This window comes from Telmatherina bonti (assembly GCF_933228915.1).
Source record: "Telmatherina bonti genome assembly, chromosome: 23".
Taxonomy (NCBI): domain Eukaryota; kingdom Metazoa; phylum Chordata; class Actinopteri; order Atheriniformes; family Telmatherinidae; genus Telmatherina; species Telmatherina bonti.
This window is the reverse complement of record NC_136632.1, coordinates 25,327,012-25,343,818: the sequence shown is the minus strand read 5'-3', so window position 1 is coordinate 25,343,818 and position 16,807 is coordinate 25,327,012. Positions and strand designations below refer to the sequence as shown.

The following is a 16,807-nucleotide window of genomic DNA, read 5'->3' as shown; positions in this document are numbered from 1 at the left end:
CAAATAACAAAGACATGATAAAAGCAATCTTTAAAACCATAAGTAGTCCCACACAACATAACAAACAGACACAACCTCACCTCAGCTAAGGTTAGCTATGCTGCACTGGTTCAGTTAGCCATCAGCTGCGTTAGCTTTAGCCTGAACATAGACATAATAAAGATATATGAATATATGTCTATGAGCCTGCCTCTCACCAGTCTGTGTGCTAGTACTGGTTTAGTCATTTCATAACCCTTCCTTCCTGAGACCAAAGAGCAGAAATTATGTGACAATGAACAAATATACCGATGGAGTTTTGGGGTAAACTAAACAGAGTAAATAATCTTACATGTTACTTTTCCTGAAGCATCGTTTTTTGGGCTACTTTTTTCTGTTTGAGAGGATACTTCCTCCTTAAGGGACCACTACACCATTGTTTATGGACCATTCCCAGGCACTGATTGGCTGGAAGAGGCCAAAAACAACATTGTTCTGGAAAATAACACGATACCCAACATTTATTCACAGATTTAAACACCTTCCACGCCTTTGTTTTCTGATGAATCGCCAACGTATGGCCGAGAGGAGCAGATAGGAGAGTCTGTTTAGCTGACTGCTGTATCATTTACCAAACACATGTATGGTTTTTTCATGTGTGCCTTTTAAAACAAAGTAATAGACTTTGTCTCTACTTGCCTCCAACATCATGCTGGTGCCTTCGGCCCCTGAAGAAGACCACATGAATGCGCACCCTGTTGCATGTGATATAATGTGACATAATGTAATTCTGATCTAATCTGACCTGAAATGTTTCTGTGGAAATTATAACCGAGGTAAACGACAAAAAGGTCGTGCTAACAATTACAAAACTCCACATTTCTTCTGCCAAACAGCAAGTGATGATAATTGGGTGATATAACGAGGGTGACCTTATTTCAGTTAACCTGTTGCGATCCCACCTGAACAACAGACAGTTTGTTTTATCAGCATGTTTACAGTTTTGCCTGCAGGCATTTTATTTCTACTGGAATAGTAAAATACCCTCTGGCCTTTGTAAAGGTTACGTTTCCCGCCGTTTGTAGAATTTCTGCTGGTTTGCAGTCAACACAGATTGGTCTCAGCTCTCCGTGTCAACATCTAGGCAGGGGGTTACATTGCTTGTTTTGGGCCTCTTGTCAGACTGTAGCTTCGTTGAGCAACCGTCTGATGAGCCAGACATCGGCTCTCATTGTCCACCAACAGTCAGCCTCTTTTATCATTTTCACTTCCTAAAGAAAAATCTGAAAAACTTATTTTTAAGGTCAAAACTTCTTTACTCAGTGTGACTAGTTTTTTTTCTTCATCCTGTATTTCATGTTTTACGACTTGTGTTTGATGATGATGATAATGTTAGTTTTCTGCTTCAGGAATTTGCAGTCGTGCTGCTTTCTTGACCAGGACACTGATTGAAAGTTTGTTATCTGAGACGGTAAAGATGTGTTCCATTGATTGTGTAACGACAAATCTTGTAATAATAAGAAAGTTTCTGTCAGAAAAAATAGCTTTGAAGTGTTGTTCAACAGAAAGCGTTGATGTGGAGCTTTGGTCGCTGCTGATTGGCTGGTTTGCAGGATTAGTGTGTGTCCACTCACCTGAAATGTGCATGCTGATGACCGCAGTTCTCTTAAGTGGCTGTACATGTATGTGTGTGTGTTTGTGTGCGAAGTGTGCATAATCATGCAACGGTGTTTATGGTGGGAATGGTTGCGTTGGGGCCCATCACCATGATGTTTCAGGCATGTTGACATAGAAGTATCTCACAAAGTAGAAAGGAAAACACTGTGTCCATGTTTAACGTTGGTGGACATGGCGTAAGGCAAGGGTGTCCAACGTCTGTCCTCAAGGACCATTATCCTGCAGGTTTTCCATGTGACCTTGATCCAACACACCTGGCTTCCATTAAATTGACCCAACAGCTAGAAGCTCGGCACAATGACTGATTAGTTTGAGTCAGGTGTGTTGGAGCAGGCATACATGGAAAACCTGCAGGGTTGTGGCCCATGAAGACCGGAGCTGGATATGACTGTAATAAAAACACTTTTTCTGCATTTATGTGACTGGATGTGATGTAAGGGACCACATGACCTGGTCATTTCAAGTAAAGTTGCTTCTGATGACTTTTATTGTCTTCTTATGAGCAGCAGCCGAACCACCTGTTCCACACTCCCATGTGTCTGCACCCCTGTCCTCCTCAGTCGAGTCTCACATGATGAGAATTTACCAGAATCACGTCTAATGCGCTGAACAATGGAAACATTAATTTCAATTTCTGTAAAACTGCAAATCACCAAAAAATACTAAAAACAGGAAACGCAGCTACAGAAAAGCAGATCAGATGAGACACAAATCAAACCCAATCTGTTCATCAGGAGCAGCGGAGGAGTTCATCCTCTCATTCCTCTAAACTTGTGCTAAAACCTGAGGAGCTGCTCGCTCTGCTGCAGCTGGGTGCGATGACTTCTGTCTGAGACCCGCCATTCAGGCAGGAAAATGATCCAAAGACTCAACACACTCCTGCCTCCTCTCCTGTACGGGCTTTGATCAGCTGGACATTTCATTCTGCCAACAGAAACACTCGACATGGAGCTCCTCTCCTGCAGACGGAGGATTTCATGGGCTTTAAAGATGATTCAGAGAAACAGTTTTCTTCATCTTGTTAAGATCTTCAGCCGCTGGGTGCAGCGGAGGGTTTACAGGCAACGCTCAGACTTAGAGGCGAAGCTGCCGGGACACATGCATCTTCCAAACACTTCCATGCTGGCTGCGTTGCCAGGGAACAGCCATGTGGTATCAGCAGCTCTCCATATTTTCAGGTTGCGTGCTGTTTATTAAACGCCACCCCAGGTTTACCCTGACGCGGCCGGCCAATCAGGCACCGCTGAGCATCATGAATGAGCGCCAAAGAGCCGCCGCATCCTTCCTCGAGTTTCGGAGGAGCTTTGCTGATACTCTGTCTGCCTGCTGATGAGCAAACCTGCCTCATCGCGTGGAGTCGGGACGGAGACGGGGGCCAAGATGCTCCCTCAGGAACAGCAGGGAGGGGGGGGGGATTTAATTTTAGTTCATGTTTTGTTTTTCGTAAAATTTCTGTTAAATCTGAGTCAAGTTTTATTCCTTAAGTCATGGTGTTTCCATATCCAAATACACAGTCAGGCAGGGAAACTGTCTCAAATTCATCTGCAAAGCTTTATTTATACACACAGATAATCACAATCGCTTCATTCGAACCAAGCGGCAACCTCCGGCAGTTAGAAGTGAAGCTTCATGTTACACTCCATGTTCACTCCCATGTTAAAAAGACCAACTTCACAGTAGAAATAAACATGTTTACAGCCTGGTTCAAAAATCCATTTTAGGTTTAACAGGTCAGGTTTACCTTCATGACAACTGTGGGGGGAGTGAATTTTTTTTTCTAACTCGCCCGTTTAAAAGTAATTAAATCTCAAAATTAGGCATATTTAGGGGCGTGTCCTTTTGATTGACAGGTATCCGATCTCCGACTTCAAGTAAGAAGAACGTAGAACAACCACGGTTTTTAGCCGGTTAACAACGTGACTTAGCTTTAGCCCGCTTACCTCTGTTAGCTGGTTAGCTCCTGTTATCTCCGGGTTAGCTCAGTTAGCTCTTAGCTACAGAAAGCTTGGAGTTCGCTCGATGTCAATCATCCACCATGACGCTCACAGCCCCCCTCTCAGCTCCACCTCTTTGCCCATATTTGTATTTTCCGGGCGAGACGACACGCATGCCCCTGCCAAGATGGTGATGGTAGGAACCGCCCACCGAGCTTCAATTTAGCTCTTCAGAAACCTACGGGTGACGTCACAGAGGCTCCGCCCATCTTTTATATACAGTCTATGATTCTAATACATTCAACAAGTCACACGCACAAAGAAAGAGTATTGGAGTTGATAAAAATTTAATAAAATGAAAACTGCTTTATTACAAGCAGAGAAAATGCAATGCAGCTGTAGGGTTTGTTTGTCTCAGGAAAAAACTAAATGAATTCAGATATTGTCTTGTTCCCGAGGGTGATGGTTGTTGGCATATGTATGAGATACACCATCAGTGTCCAGAATTATATTGTAGTTGATGTGAAGCATTTTATTTGTTCCCGTTTCCTACGTGATTCCTTCTGTCAGCAATAAAAACTTTGATTTGCTGATTCTGTTAAAACACGTTTTACTGAATTCCTTCCATCTGAAACAACTGATGAAGTTTTTTTACAGTTCATTATTGAAGTCAGTTTAACTTGAAAATGACAGTTTCTGAAATGATTTGGTACATAAACCACAAAGACTCCTGGGAAATATGTGTGTGAAGTGGCTGGGATGAGAATCAGCACCTCCAAATCTGAGTCCTGCCTCAAGTGGAGGAGTTTAAATATCTCGGGGTCTTGTTCACGAGTGAGGGAAGGATGGAGCGCGAGATTGACAGACGGATCGGTGCGGCGTCTGCAGTAATGCGGACTCTGCGCCGGTCTGTCGTGGTGAAGAAGGAGCTGAGCCAGAAGGCGAAGCTCTCGATTTACCAGTCGATCTACGTTCCTACCCTCACCTATGGTCATGAGCTGTGGGTCGTGACTGAAAGAACCAGATCTCGTATACAGGTGGCTGAAATGAGTTTCCTCCGCAGGGTGGCCGGGCTCTCCCTTAGAGATAGGGTGTGGAGCTCGGTCATCCGGGAGGAGATCAGAGTAGAGCCGCTGCTCCTCCGCATCGAGAGGAACCAGTTGAGGTGGCTCGGGCATCTGGTCAGGATGCCTCCTGGACCTCCCTGGTGAGGTGTTCCAGGCACGTCCCTCTGGGAGGAGACCCCGGGGAAGACCCAGGACACGCTGGAGGGATTATATCTCTCTGCAGTTTCTTCCCGTCCAGGAGTTTTACAATCCAGTGTTTATTCAGAAAAAAACCTCAATGACGACCCTGCGATGGACTGGTGAGCTGTCCAGGTTGTACTCTGCCTTTTGCCCAATGCCAGCTGGGATAGGCTCCAGCTTCCCCGCGACCCTGAATCGGATTAGGCGGTTTAGAAAATGAATGAATGAACCTCAATGACCAGTCCATTACAACACCATTATTCCTCACATTCTTATCATAAACATCTTACACTGCTATGAAACCAGTATTTTAATGTGGAAATCATAATTAGGCTACTTCCTATCAAACTGTCCTCCAATCAGATAACTTTAATTGATTGCAGTGTCCAATCAGGAGCAGCCAAAGGCCAAGAAGAAGAAAAATAATGATCCTCTATGGCTGGAATAAAGCCAAGAAGACGTTTGGGATGCAGCTGAGGTGGAGGTGCTTTAGTGAGGATAGCAGGTAGATAGTAGCAGGAAGACGTGTGGAAACATGGAAACGGTGTGTGTGTGTGTGTGTGTGTGTGTGTTTCAGACATGAGAAAATGGTGTGCAGATGAGGAAAAGCTTGGTCACTGCTGATTGATGTGTGTTATTTCTACAAACTTCTGGTTGCTCTTTATGTTGCTTTATCTCTTCATTCATTCATTTTACATGATTTCAGACTCAGAATCTGACAGCTGAGGCTGAAAACGTGTCTGGGATTAAAAGGGTTGAGCTGCTTCATGTTGTTTTACATTAACCCTTTCACACACAGTGGCCATATAGCAGACACATATTAACAAGCTTTTTTCTTGCAAATTTATGAATGATGAGAGTAGTTTTGTATATAAAACTACTTCAGTGGATGTAATTACACAAGTTTGCTTGTGCGATAAGTAGGAATAGAAAATGACACAGCTATATTTTATACATTTACATGATATAAGTATAAGATATTATTTTATAAATATTTTGTAAAATACATTAAAATAAATAATTAACAAAGCAGTATCACTGCATATGTCTGTAGAGGTAAAATACTGTATTAATTTTTTAAAATATTATTATTATTAATTCATGCATGAAAGGCTTAAATAAAAAAGAAGAGTTTTCAGGGTCAATTGGATCACTGCAGCATTTTACCTTTTCTTCACTGGTTTCCCAACCAGTAGTCCCACATTTGGATCTGTCCTCATCATCTCATTTCCATCCTGCTTCATGACAAGTTAAAAATGTTTTTGTAACAAGCTGTTTGTCTCCAGATCTGAGGGTTAAGGGGCAAGTTACAGCGATATACTGTCACACATATAAAGATGTTAACATTTATTTAAGCCAGAAAAAAATCAACTGTGCAGGTTCAAATTCACAATTATATTGAGGTGTTCTAAAGTATTTACATGTACTGCTCAGGTGGAAGTGTGGAGGCTTACCAGTGCCAGTATGAACTCAAGACTTCTCCTGAAGTACAAGTGTAAAAGTACTAATTCCAAAACTACTTGAAGTTTAAAAGTAAAATAAATGTCTGTAAAGGGGTGGGAGGGGTGTGCCTGTGGGGGTCTGTAGTACATTACTGCTATTATTTGTATGCCAGAAACATACAATATGATATTATTGTAAAGAGAAACTATTGATGTAATGTTAAGGACACAAAAATATGAGTGCTGAACTGGAAGTCGTCACAGATCAACTCAGGGTGAGTTATAGTCAGATGGAAGATATTTTCTTCCAGAAGTTTCAAATAACCCCTGGCTGCAGCCTGGAGAATTGGGCATGGTTGGACATCCAGTGGGCGTGGTTGGACATCAAATGGGTGTGGTTGGACATCCAATGGGTGTGGTTGGACGTCCAATGGGTGTGGTTGGACATCAAATGGGTGTGGTTGGACATCAAATGGGTGTGGTTGGACATCCAATGGGTGTGGTTGGACATCCAATGGGTGTGGTTGGACGTCCAATGGGTGTGGTTGGACATCCAATGGGTGTGGTTGGACGTCCAATGGGCGTGGTTGGATTTCAATTGTCCACGGGGTTAAAAGTTAGGGTTAATCCAATCAAAATGTTGAGGGGGCTGGACATCCAAGCCTGCCCAATATCCAGCCCCGCCTCATTCTCCAGGCTGCAGCCAAGACCCTCTCGAAGTTTCTGCCCCGAAATTATTTACAACTCCTCAGATTTTTAATTCAGATGGACCAGCTCCCTCGAAAATACTCTTCTTCTGATTGCAGCTCATGTTGAGGGATTTGCTTAAAGGAACAGAAATAAAATTCCAGGATGTTTGTGTGTGATGTGGAATTGGACAGACATGAGTTCTTGTCTGAAGACAGATGGTAAAACAATCCCATGAAACAGAAGTTTTCTGCAGCACAAAGCATAAACAAATCCTTTCTTCTGTGTCTTTCAGTGGTTCGGCGATCTGGTGACTCCTGTCTGGTGGGAGGACGTCTGGCTAAAAGAAGGCTTCGCCCATTTCTTCGAGTACGTCGGGACAGACTTCCTCTTCCCGAAGTGGAACATGGTGAGTGTGAACAGATTCTGCTTACGGAGAACGTCTAGCATTCTATCTGCTGTGGTTCCATCTTCTAAAACACTTTCCTGCATTTTCTTTTCCTGTCAGTTTACATTATTATCAGGGTTTCCATGAAAACCAAACATGGCAACCTGTCAGAAGTGTCAAAAATGTTCAAAATTTGGAGCAAACAAGACAACATCTATACCTCCAGTTAATGTTCTGTTATCACTCATCCAACAGCATGACAGCCATCGTATAACCGTAGAAAAACTTCTTTAAACTTGTCTCGTCCGTTATCGCAACAGCAGAAAGACGGTCAGGCCACCTAGTCAGCTGAACAAATTTACTTTGCCAGAAGGAAATTATTGGAGGGCCCAAAGCTTCCCTTAATCGTCAATAAATCTTTATTTTAGAATGGCTGTTTTAGTGCTGGACATGAAAAATGGGGGAAGGGGGGGGGAATTCCACCACATCATGATGAGAATCTCCCGTTCCACCTCATCCCAAAGCTGCTCTGCTGGATGTAGATCTGGTGACTGTGGAGGCCGTTGGAGGACAGTGAACTCATCATCATGGTGGAGATGATGTGAGCTTTGTGACATGGTGCATCATCCTGCTGGAAGTTTCCATCAGAAGATGCTACACTGTGCTCAGAAAGGGATGGACATGGTCAGCAGCAGGACTCAGGTAGGCTGTGGGGGTTAAACCATGTCATACTGGTACTAAGGAGACCAAAGTAGGACAAGAACCCCCCCCCCACCACCACCATTCTACCACCGGCAGCCTGAAGGATCCAAGGCAGGATAGATCCATGTTTTTATGTTTCCAAACGATCTTAATCATCTCCAACCAGTCTGTCCATTCTCCTCTGACATCAACAAGACCTTCTGGTCCAGACAGCTGCTGCTTGATGGGTATTTTCTCTTCTTCAGACCATCTCTGTAAATCCTCACTAAACCCAACTAAACACCGAGACCAACAATCGCAAATCACATAAATCTCCTTTTTCTTCCTCATTCTGATGCTCAGTTTGAACTTCAGCTCGTCTTCACCATGTCTGGGTATTCCATCAACCACTCAATAAGGCTGAAAAAGAAAGTTTCTCTGGCTTCTTCAATCCAACAGATGCTCTGTGGGCTTCTCTCAGAAGTAATATAACTAAATAGTCGGTTCCTTTGAACATACAGGTAATAAAATTTTCAGTGCAACATGAAGCGGTTTCACTCATGAGGAGAGCATCTCATGAAATTTCAATCTTCTTTTCTTCTGACAGTTTCAGGTGAGGCAGATTTTCAGCTCAAGGATGAAGTCAGATAAGCATTCATTTCCTTTTCTAAAGAGTAAATCCTGAAAAAAGGAATCTCCTGACAGAGTGGAGCACAGGTAGCTGGCAGAAAACTTACATTTAAAAACAAAACCAATCTGTTTTTCATGATAAACAGGCAGTAGATAGAAAATCATATTTTGTTTTGGAATGCAGGAGGCTTTCTCTGGCAGAAAAATATTCCTGATGGAAAGTGTTGACAGAGGTCTGAGGATTATTGCCAGTAACTGGGACACTTTTTGTGGAGGCGTTGAGCCTCGCAAACAAAACGCCATTGTGTTTCATTGTGCTGGGCTGGTAACCGCATCAGGCTGAAGCTGTGTTTGATGACACTGCACGGAAACAGAAAATTCATCTTTTTCTGAACTATTTGGTTGAACTGATCCTTTTTAAAACTTTCATTTTCCACACGGACAATGAATGTTTCATCCATCGTAGAGACCCTCAGGTACATCGTCCAATCCGAATCATGTTTGGGAATACCTGCTGTTCCGGTGAGGTACAAAGTCTTACAAAATGATCAAAGACTGGTTTCTTTTGGTTCTTACTACCATCACCATTGTTCTGTTCAGTTTCCAAATGCAGCTCAACACCATATGACTCATTTTATACACGATTCCAGTCCAATCTGAACAAAAATGGCTCAATTAAAGAACTTATTTACCCAACAGCCCACCTGCACAAAATTTGCTTGTTAGAATCACTGCAAAACGGTGCTTCCATCATCCATCAATAAATTTTGGATGATCTTGAACTGGATCATGAAGGCATCGATCAGAGATCATTTGTCTCTGCTGGTTCATCCCTGCTGGTTCGAATCCGACTTAAAACTACTGAAGTCCCAGCTGGAGGTCTCCACTCGAAGAAGCAAACAGAACCACATCATCTACAAAGAAGCAGATATGCCACTGTTAAACTACCAGAACTGAAACCATCTGGTTCTTGACTTCAGCTTCAAACTGTCCAGAAAGATTAGAACCAGAATCAGTTCATTACCCATTTGGATAAAAGGGTTTGGCGAACCTTTGACACACAGTTAGTAGAAGCAGCAAATCAGAGAAACATGTTTTTCCATCTCCAAGATTAAACTTTTAGTGTACCCATAAACCAACTTTTCTTTAGAGAGCTAAGAGTGTTCTGCTTGCCTTGGTCAGATGGTCCATAAAGTTTGTTTGTGAAAACCTGAGCCTTTCTCTCCCCGTGTTTTAAGATTAAGAAAATAATTCTTAATGGATTTAGAAACATAATCCAAAATACTGCTTCAAAGCAAACAAGGAGAATGATGGTCATCCAACAGTTTATGGACTTTCTGCTTGTCCTGTCAATGTTTATTATGGGAATAAGAAGGGTCTTGTTTGAGAGGAAGCTTTAGGCTGCAAAGAAAAAAATCACAGAAAAAGCCATTTCTGCTTTGTGTTTGCATGGGAAATGACTTTTATTCACCCAAACAAAGGATTGCAGTGTGTCAGCCTCCACTCAGAGTGTTTAGATTATCATGATGAGGTGGAACGAGAGATTCTCATGGTGATGAGGTGGAACGGGAGATTCTCATGGTGATGAGGTGGAACGGGAGATTCTCATGGTGATGAGGTGGAACGGGAGATTCTCATGGTGATGAGGTGGAACGGGAGATTCTCATGGTGATGAGGTGGAACGAGAGATTCTCACGGTGATGAGGTGGAACGGGAGATTCTCATGGTGATGAGGTGGAACGAGAGATTCTCATGGTGATGAGGTGGAACGGGAGATTCTCATGGTGATGAGGTGGAACGGGAGATTTTCATCATGATGAGGTGGAACGGGAGATTCTCATGGTGATGAGGTGGAACGGGAAATTCTCATGGTGATGAGGTGGAACGGGAGATTCTCATCATGATGTGGTGGAACGGGAGATTCTCATGGTGATGAGGTGGAACGGGAGATTCTCATCATGATGAGGTGGAACGGGAGATTCTCATCGTGATGTGGTGGAACGAGACCCTCATGATGAGGTGGAACGAGAGATTCTCATGGTGATGAGGTGGAACGGGAGATTCTCATGGTGATGAGGTGGAACGAGAGATTCTCATGGTGATGAGGTGGAACGGGAGATTCTCATGGTGATGAGGTGGAACGAGAGATTCTCATGGTGATGAGGTGGAACGGGAGATTGTCATGGTAATGAGGTGGAATGAGAGATTCTCATCGTGTGTGCAGCAATTGTGTGATGCTTCAAGTCAATATGGAGCAAAATCTCTGAAAAATGTTTCCAACACTTTGTTGGATCAATAACACGAAGAATGAGGACATTTCTGAATGAAAGGGGATCCAACAAAGGCGGTAATTATCAGATCATCTTCGGACAGGAGTGGAGAAACTCCGGTCCTTGACGGTTGCAGTCCGGCAAGAGTTAGGTGTTTCCCTGCTGCAACACACCTGACTCAAATCAATGGCTGATTAGCAGCCCTATGCAGAGTTACTATGTCAATGACAATGGGGTCCTGCCACACCCCTATTTCCGGGGCTGTGCCGGGGGGGGTTGGGCGGGGGAGTGGTGCTGTTCAGGGGGCCTAGGCCTAGGTATGCAGATGGGTGGGGGTGCGTATGTGGGGTTATGTTGGTGGTACGGGGGAGTGATGGGGTGGGTGTACAATGAGGAGTGTGAATGTGGATAGAGGGGTGTAGGGAGGTGTGTGTGTGTGTGTAGAGTGGGGTATGCGTGTATGGAAGAATGGGTGATTATAGAGGGAGCAGGGATGTGTGTGTGAGGGGGTGTGTGTGTATAAAGAACAGGGGTAGGAGAGTGTGAGTTTGAGCGTGTGTAAGAGAATGGCACACCCTATCCACCCAAAGGAGGAAGTGTGCGTGTGTGTGTGTGTGTGTGTGTGTGTGTGTGTGTGTGTGTGTGTGTGTGTGTGTGTGTGTGTGTGTGTGTGTGTGTGTGTGTGTGTGTGTGTGTGCGTATGTGTGTGTGTGTGTGTTTGTGTGCGTGGGTGCGTGGAGGGTCTTGGTGCTCGGGGAGCGCTGCTGGTGCGCTGGGGTGCGGCCTGGCTGCCGCTCGGTGGCGGTCTGGGGATCCCGGCCCTCCGTCGGTGTGGGTTGGGCCCTCTGCCTGCGGGGGTGGGGGGTTGCTTCTGGGCTCTTGGGGCCGTGGGGCCCGCGCTCTGTCTGCCCTGGGGGGCCGGTGGGGCCGGTCCTCGCTGGTCCGGGCCTGCTGGGGCCTGTTCCCCCTGACTGCGGGGGACTCTGGCTGGGACCCCCCTCTGCCTCCTCCTGGGTCGGTGCATGGCTGGCTCCGGGGTGGGGCGGTTGGGGTCTGCGCCTGGGGGTGGCTGCCGATGGTCCTGGTCTCGGGGGTACTCCTGGCGTGCCTCTTGCCTTTGTGTGGGAAGGGTCACACTGGCATGATCACCTTTTCCGGAACACGTTCCACTCTGCATGTTCTGCATGTGACACAGTCACCGAGTCGTCATGCTGTTTTATTCACTAACAGCAGCTAGTTTTCTCATTTCTGTTTGTTTCTCATTTATATTTAACTTTTTAGATTCATAGTTTAGTTACTATGATCTAAAGTTGGCTTGTATGTGTATGTATATGTGTTAATACTGGCAAGTGTGTATATGTTTGTACGTATGTATGTGTGTGCATAGAGGTGTGTGTGTATATGTATATGTGTACATATGTATATATATGTGTATATATATATATATATATATATATACACATATATATATATATATATATATATATGTGTATATATATATATATATATACACATATATATATATATATATATATATATATATATATATATATATATATATATATATATATATATATATATATATGTATACGTGTGTGTATATGTATGTGTATGTATGCGTGTGTATGTGTGTGTATATGTATGTGTGTGCCTGTATGTGTGTATGTATATATCTGTAGGTTGTTTTCTTTCTTTTTGTTTTTGGGTTATTTTTTAGTTGTTGTTTTTTTCTCTCCCTTTTCTCTCCCTTTATCTCTTTCCCTTTTCTTATGAGGTGTTTTTTTCTCCTTTCTCTTTCTGTCTTTCGTCTGTCCTCTCTGGTCCAGCAGTACAAACTCTACAATTCAAACAATAATACAAAATAAATATAGAAATAAAATAAAAATTCAGAAAGTCAAGAGGATCATTATATCTATAAAGCTTCCCTTGGCAGAGAAAATTTGCTCAGCAGAACATCCAGACCATCATTCTGCAAGACAAAAAAAAAAAAAAAAAAGAGTTACTATGTCAAGCTTTGCACAAGTCTGCTGCTTAAGTCTGATGTGTTCTTGGTGTTTTGTTGCCAGGAAACTCCCAACACTTGTAGGACTGCGGCCCTCCAGGTCTACAGTTACCCTCCTCTGCTTTCGGCAATTCCTGGAAAAATCTTTTATTATATCTTCCTTTATTAAAGCATTTTGATTAAGATTTTTATTATTTTTCTGTTTCCATCGACAGCTTTGGTGTGCAATTTCAAACATTTAAAAGAATCAGGTGAAATCAGTTTTTATATTTTAACTTGCGAAGGAGTCATAAACTAAAAACAGTGAAATAACTTTTAATGCAGTGCAAATCAAACCCTCCGCCTGCTATCACTGATAAAAAAAAAAAAAGCTTTTGTTGTTTCCACCTGCAGTGTCAGAAAAACAGATTTTCAAGATAAATAATGAGGTGGAAATATTCTTCCTCTGAGCTGCTCTGACTGTTTTTTCCGACAGATTTCTCTCTGTTCCTCCCAGCCTTTGTTTCTTTGCTTTGTTTACATTTTTACATAACTTACGATACATTTGGATCTACAGCGTGCAGATGAGAAGAAAAGTTAAAACTGGCTGTTGAGGAGGAGGAAGTCCTGACTGTGAGCTCTGCTCCTGAACTCCGCCACCTCCCTCCTCCCGTACGAATCGATATCTGCTCCTTCCTTCTCTGAAGCTGTTATCCTGCTGTTCAGGAGCTAGCGGCCTTGAATCCTGAGCTGCTTTATGTTATTTTGCTCACAGTAGCAAACAAATTGTTGCAGAGACCAATTCAGCTCAAAATGCAATGAAATTAAAGAGAAATCCTCCTCAGATTTAAAAAAAAATAATTCTCCGACCCCCCCTCCCGCCCTAAAGCACAAAAATGTCCCCAACAAACTTGAATGAAAGCAAAGGCACTCCTTTGTTTTTGCTGAATTATGCAGTTATTTACTTTGAATAGCGATTGTTTTACACCAAACACCTTATCATCTCCGAGCACGCACAGTCTGTTTCTGAGCGAAACAGCGCTTTTTAAATCCACCTTCCTTCAGCTCCACACGGCCGGATGCTTTAATAGCAACAAGCGCATTTCCAATAACAAGCACAGTGGTGTTAAAGCAGGCTGCTACTGATAAAATAATGTCTTTTTAATGCAGGTTTTTTGTTTAAGAAAAAAAAAAAGCTGTTTTCTGTCAGCGGTGAGTCATAGTGCTGCAGGGTTCAGACCCAAACACAGAGACATAAATATAGTACAAAGAAAGACAATGTGGTAGATTTTTTCAGTAATCATCACTTCAGATGCAATCAGGGTTGGTTACGTCTCCTGTTCACCTTCTCTGATTCGTCACAGTCAAACTGGGATCCAACATGCTAAACAACTGGTTTGATAACACAAAGAAACTCTGAGGTGCAGATGTACCTGTGTGAAGGTTAGCAGTAGATGCACATTCCCGTCCCACTGTGGTGGTGAGGCGAAGACACCAGTATGCAGTTTACATGTAATTCAAACGGGAAATTCATCATCCATAAGCAGGACAAAAGTTTAAAACTAAATCACAGTTCTAAGATCTGACTTAAAATAACGAAGGTTTGGAGCAGATTGCTGGAAATTTCTTTCAACCATTGGAGTTTATCCATCTGACTAAAAACTGAACCGGTATCATTATGATCGTTACTTTTCACTAAACTAACCTTTCGTTCTTATAATTTTCTTTATTCCTGCCAAGGTGATCGAAGCGTTTCTTCTGTCAGACTTAAGGCCCATCTCTGCTTCCTTACGGAGATAAACGGAGCATCTGTTCCAAACGTTGTCGTACGTTGCCGCCCTGATACTTCCATGTGTCTTGATGTTGAAGCCAGTTTATCCACCAGGGGGCAGTGCTGAGTTCAGAGTTAATGTCCGCATTGGGACATCGGTTGGTGCATTGCTGTTTACAGCCAACCAAACCGTCAACACAATCAAACTGACTTTTCTTCAACAGGTGCAGCCAGATGAAATGAAAAGAGAAAAACACACAAAAAAAAAACCCACTTTATTTTCTCCAAAGGAAACTTATGGTGAACTTACAATACATGTACCCGCCATCTCTACATTTCATGTCCTAGTTGTTGTCTTCTTCATCTTTGTTTTGTTCTTTTTCTTTGTCCTATTTGTCTTCGTTCTCTATGGTTTGTCCCTTTTCCTGTTGACACGTCTGCTTAACACTGCCCCCGTGGTTTCTGTTGGTATTGCTCCATTTACTGTGTCAAGTGACAAATCTGCAAGGCTCCCAAAAACACACCAAATTACATTGCAGGAGATAGATGAGAGTGAAAGCGTGTTTGTATTGGTCTTTGGCATCAAGCATAAATGGGCCTTTACTCAAACTATTTCTGTCTTATAAAGACTGAATCACACTGACTCAGTGTGTCGATTTAAAAGTCTTAACTTGTTGCAAATGAACTAACTTGGCATTTACACTGAACCATGACGGTGCATAGATTTAGTCAGACTTGGGATTTAAACCTGCAGCAAGCAGAGCGGAGTTAAAGTGACTTAAGCGATGACAACAATCAGCATCATATCTACCCCAATGCGAGATGCAGACTAGAATCTGTGGTGTTGTTTCCTCTTCCTGTTCTTAACCTCAACAGTGCCAAACTAAACAATCAAACATGACACAACTTTCACATCTTTACCTATATAACTCAAATTCCTAGAGTTTCAATCACAAGAGGTTAAATTCCTGCATTTTTAATCAGCCTTTGTGCTCCTGACGGGAAGGGCTGCAGACCTAGGTTAGGGGTGGGCAGGTTCAGAGCTGCAGTCCTGCAGGTTTTATATGATTTCCTGCCGATCCAGTACAACTCTGAGATCAGCAAACCCAGAACACACTACAGGTATTAAAGATCCGTTCTGCCCTGGGGATGATGCAGTATCCTCCAGCAGGAACTCTCAAGTAGTCATAAATCTGAGGACTGGGTGTACTCTGCTTCCCAGCCTCCGCGACCCCATTCGCCACAACCACCAGCGATCAACATGATTAAAGGCAGCAGCCACGATGCTTTTAGCAACAAAGACATACATAGCAGATGTGTTACATGCTGAATGAAATGTGAAAAGTGGGATAATGTGTTGTGATTGAATCCGAAAGGATCTTTCAGCAGATTGTGAACGAGCTGTAGTTTGCAATTTTACATTTCAGGCATGATCAAAGTCTTCCCCTAATCATATGTGCTTAAAAGTTAATTTGTCCTCTCGGGGGATCTGCCCGACTAATTAATGTTTTATGTGCAATTACTCTTGGTTTGTACAAGTGTAATGAGAGCCTGTCTCATATTTTAATAAAAAACCATGTTTTCCAACACAAGAACAGACTAATGTTTAACTCTGGTTTGATTTGAAAAGTGAAAATGAATCCAGTGTTGGTTGAGAGTAGCGATGAGTTGCAACGAGTTAAACTAGATACGTTTCCTCAAACCAGCACAACCTCATGTAGAAATATCATGGATCTGCATCGGACCTCTGCACCAGTTAGAAGTCTAATTTAAAGACATGCTACAGAATTTTTGACATTTTCTGTTATGCGCCCCCAATCAATGGCTCAATCGGCATCCCTCTTGCAACTTACCTGACCTGGTAGCGCTCTCCAGCCATCTTGTTTTTTTTCTTTCTCTTTTTTAATCTTCTTGCATTTCTTTGCTGAATCAGCGACATTGAATGTTTAAGACAGCCAGTTCCTTATTATACCGCGAAGTGAAACGTCACCTCGCGCCCCAGATGTAAAAGTTGTACAGTGCTAGAAACCGCACTGTACAACTTTTGCATCCGGGGCAGTTTTATATCTCTGGGTAGCAGCGTTTCCAGAAATAAACATGATAGATGTTACCATGTCATT

At 42.9% G+C, this 16,807-nt stretch overlaps 1 protein-coding gene across 1 annotated transcript in view; it reads left to right on the top strand.

The window, feature by feature from the left end:
• The window catches only part of LOC306773307 (thyrotropin-releasing hormone-degrading ectoenzyme-like), a gene marked incomplete at both ends in the record, with an annotated part of 278,364 nt that overhangs the window by 177,369 nt on the left and 84,188 nt on the right, over positions 1 to 16,807 (top strand). The window contains one exon of the mRNA XM_079263095.1: positions 7,262 to 7,375. Coding sequence (XP_079119221.1) covers positions 7,262 to 7,375 — 114 coding nt within the window. The remainder of the gene's footprint in view (positions 1 to 7,261; positions 7,376 to 16,807) is intronic.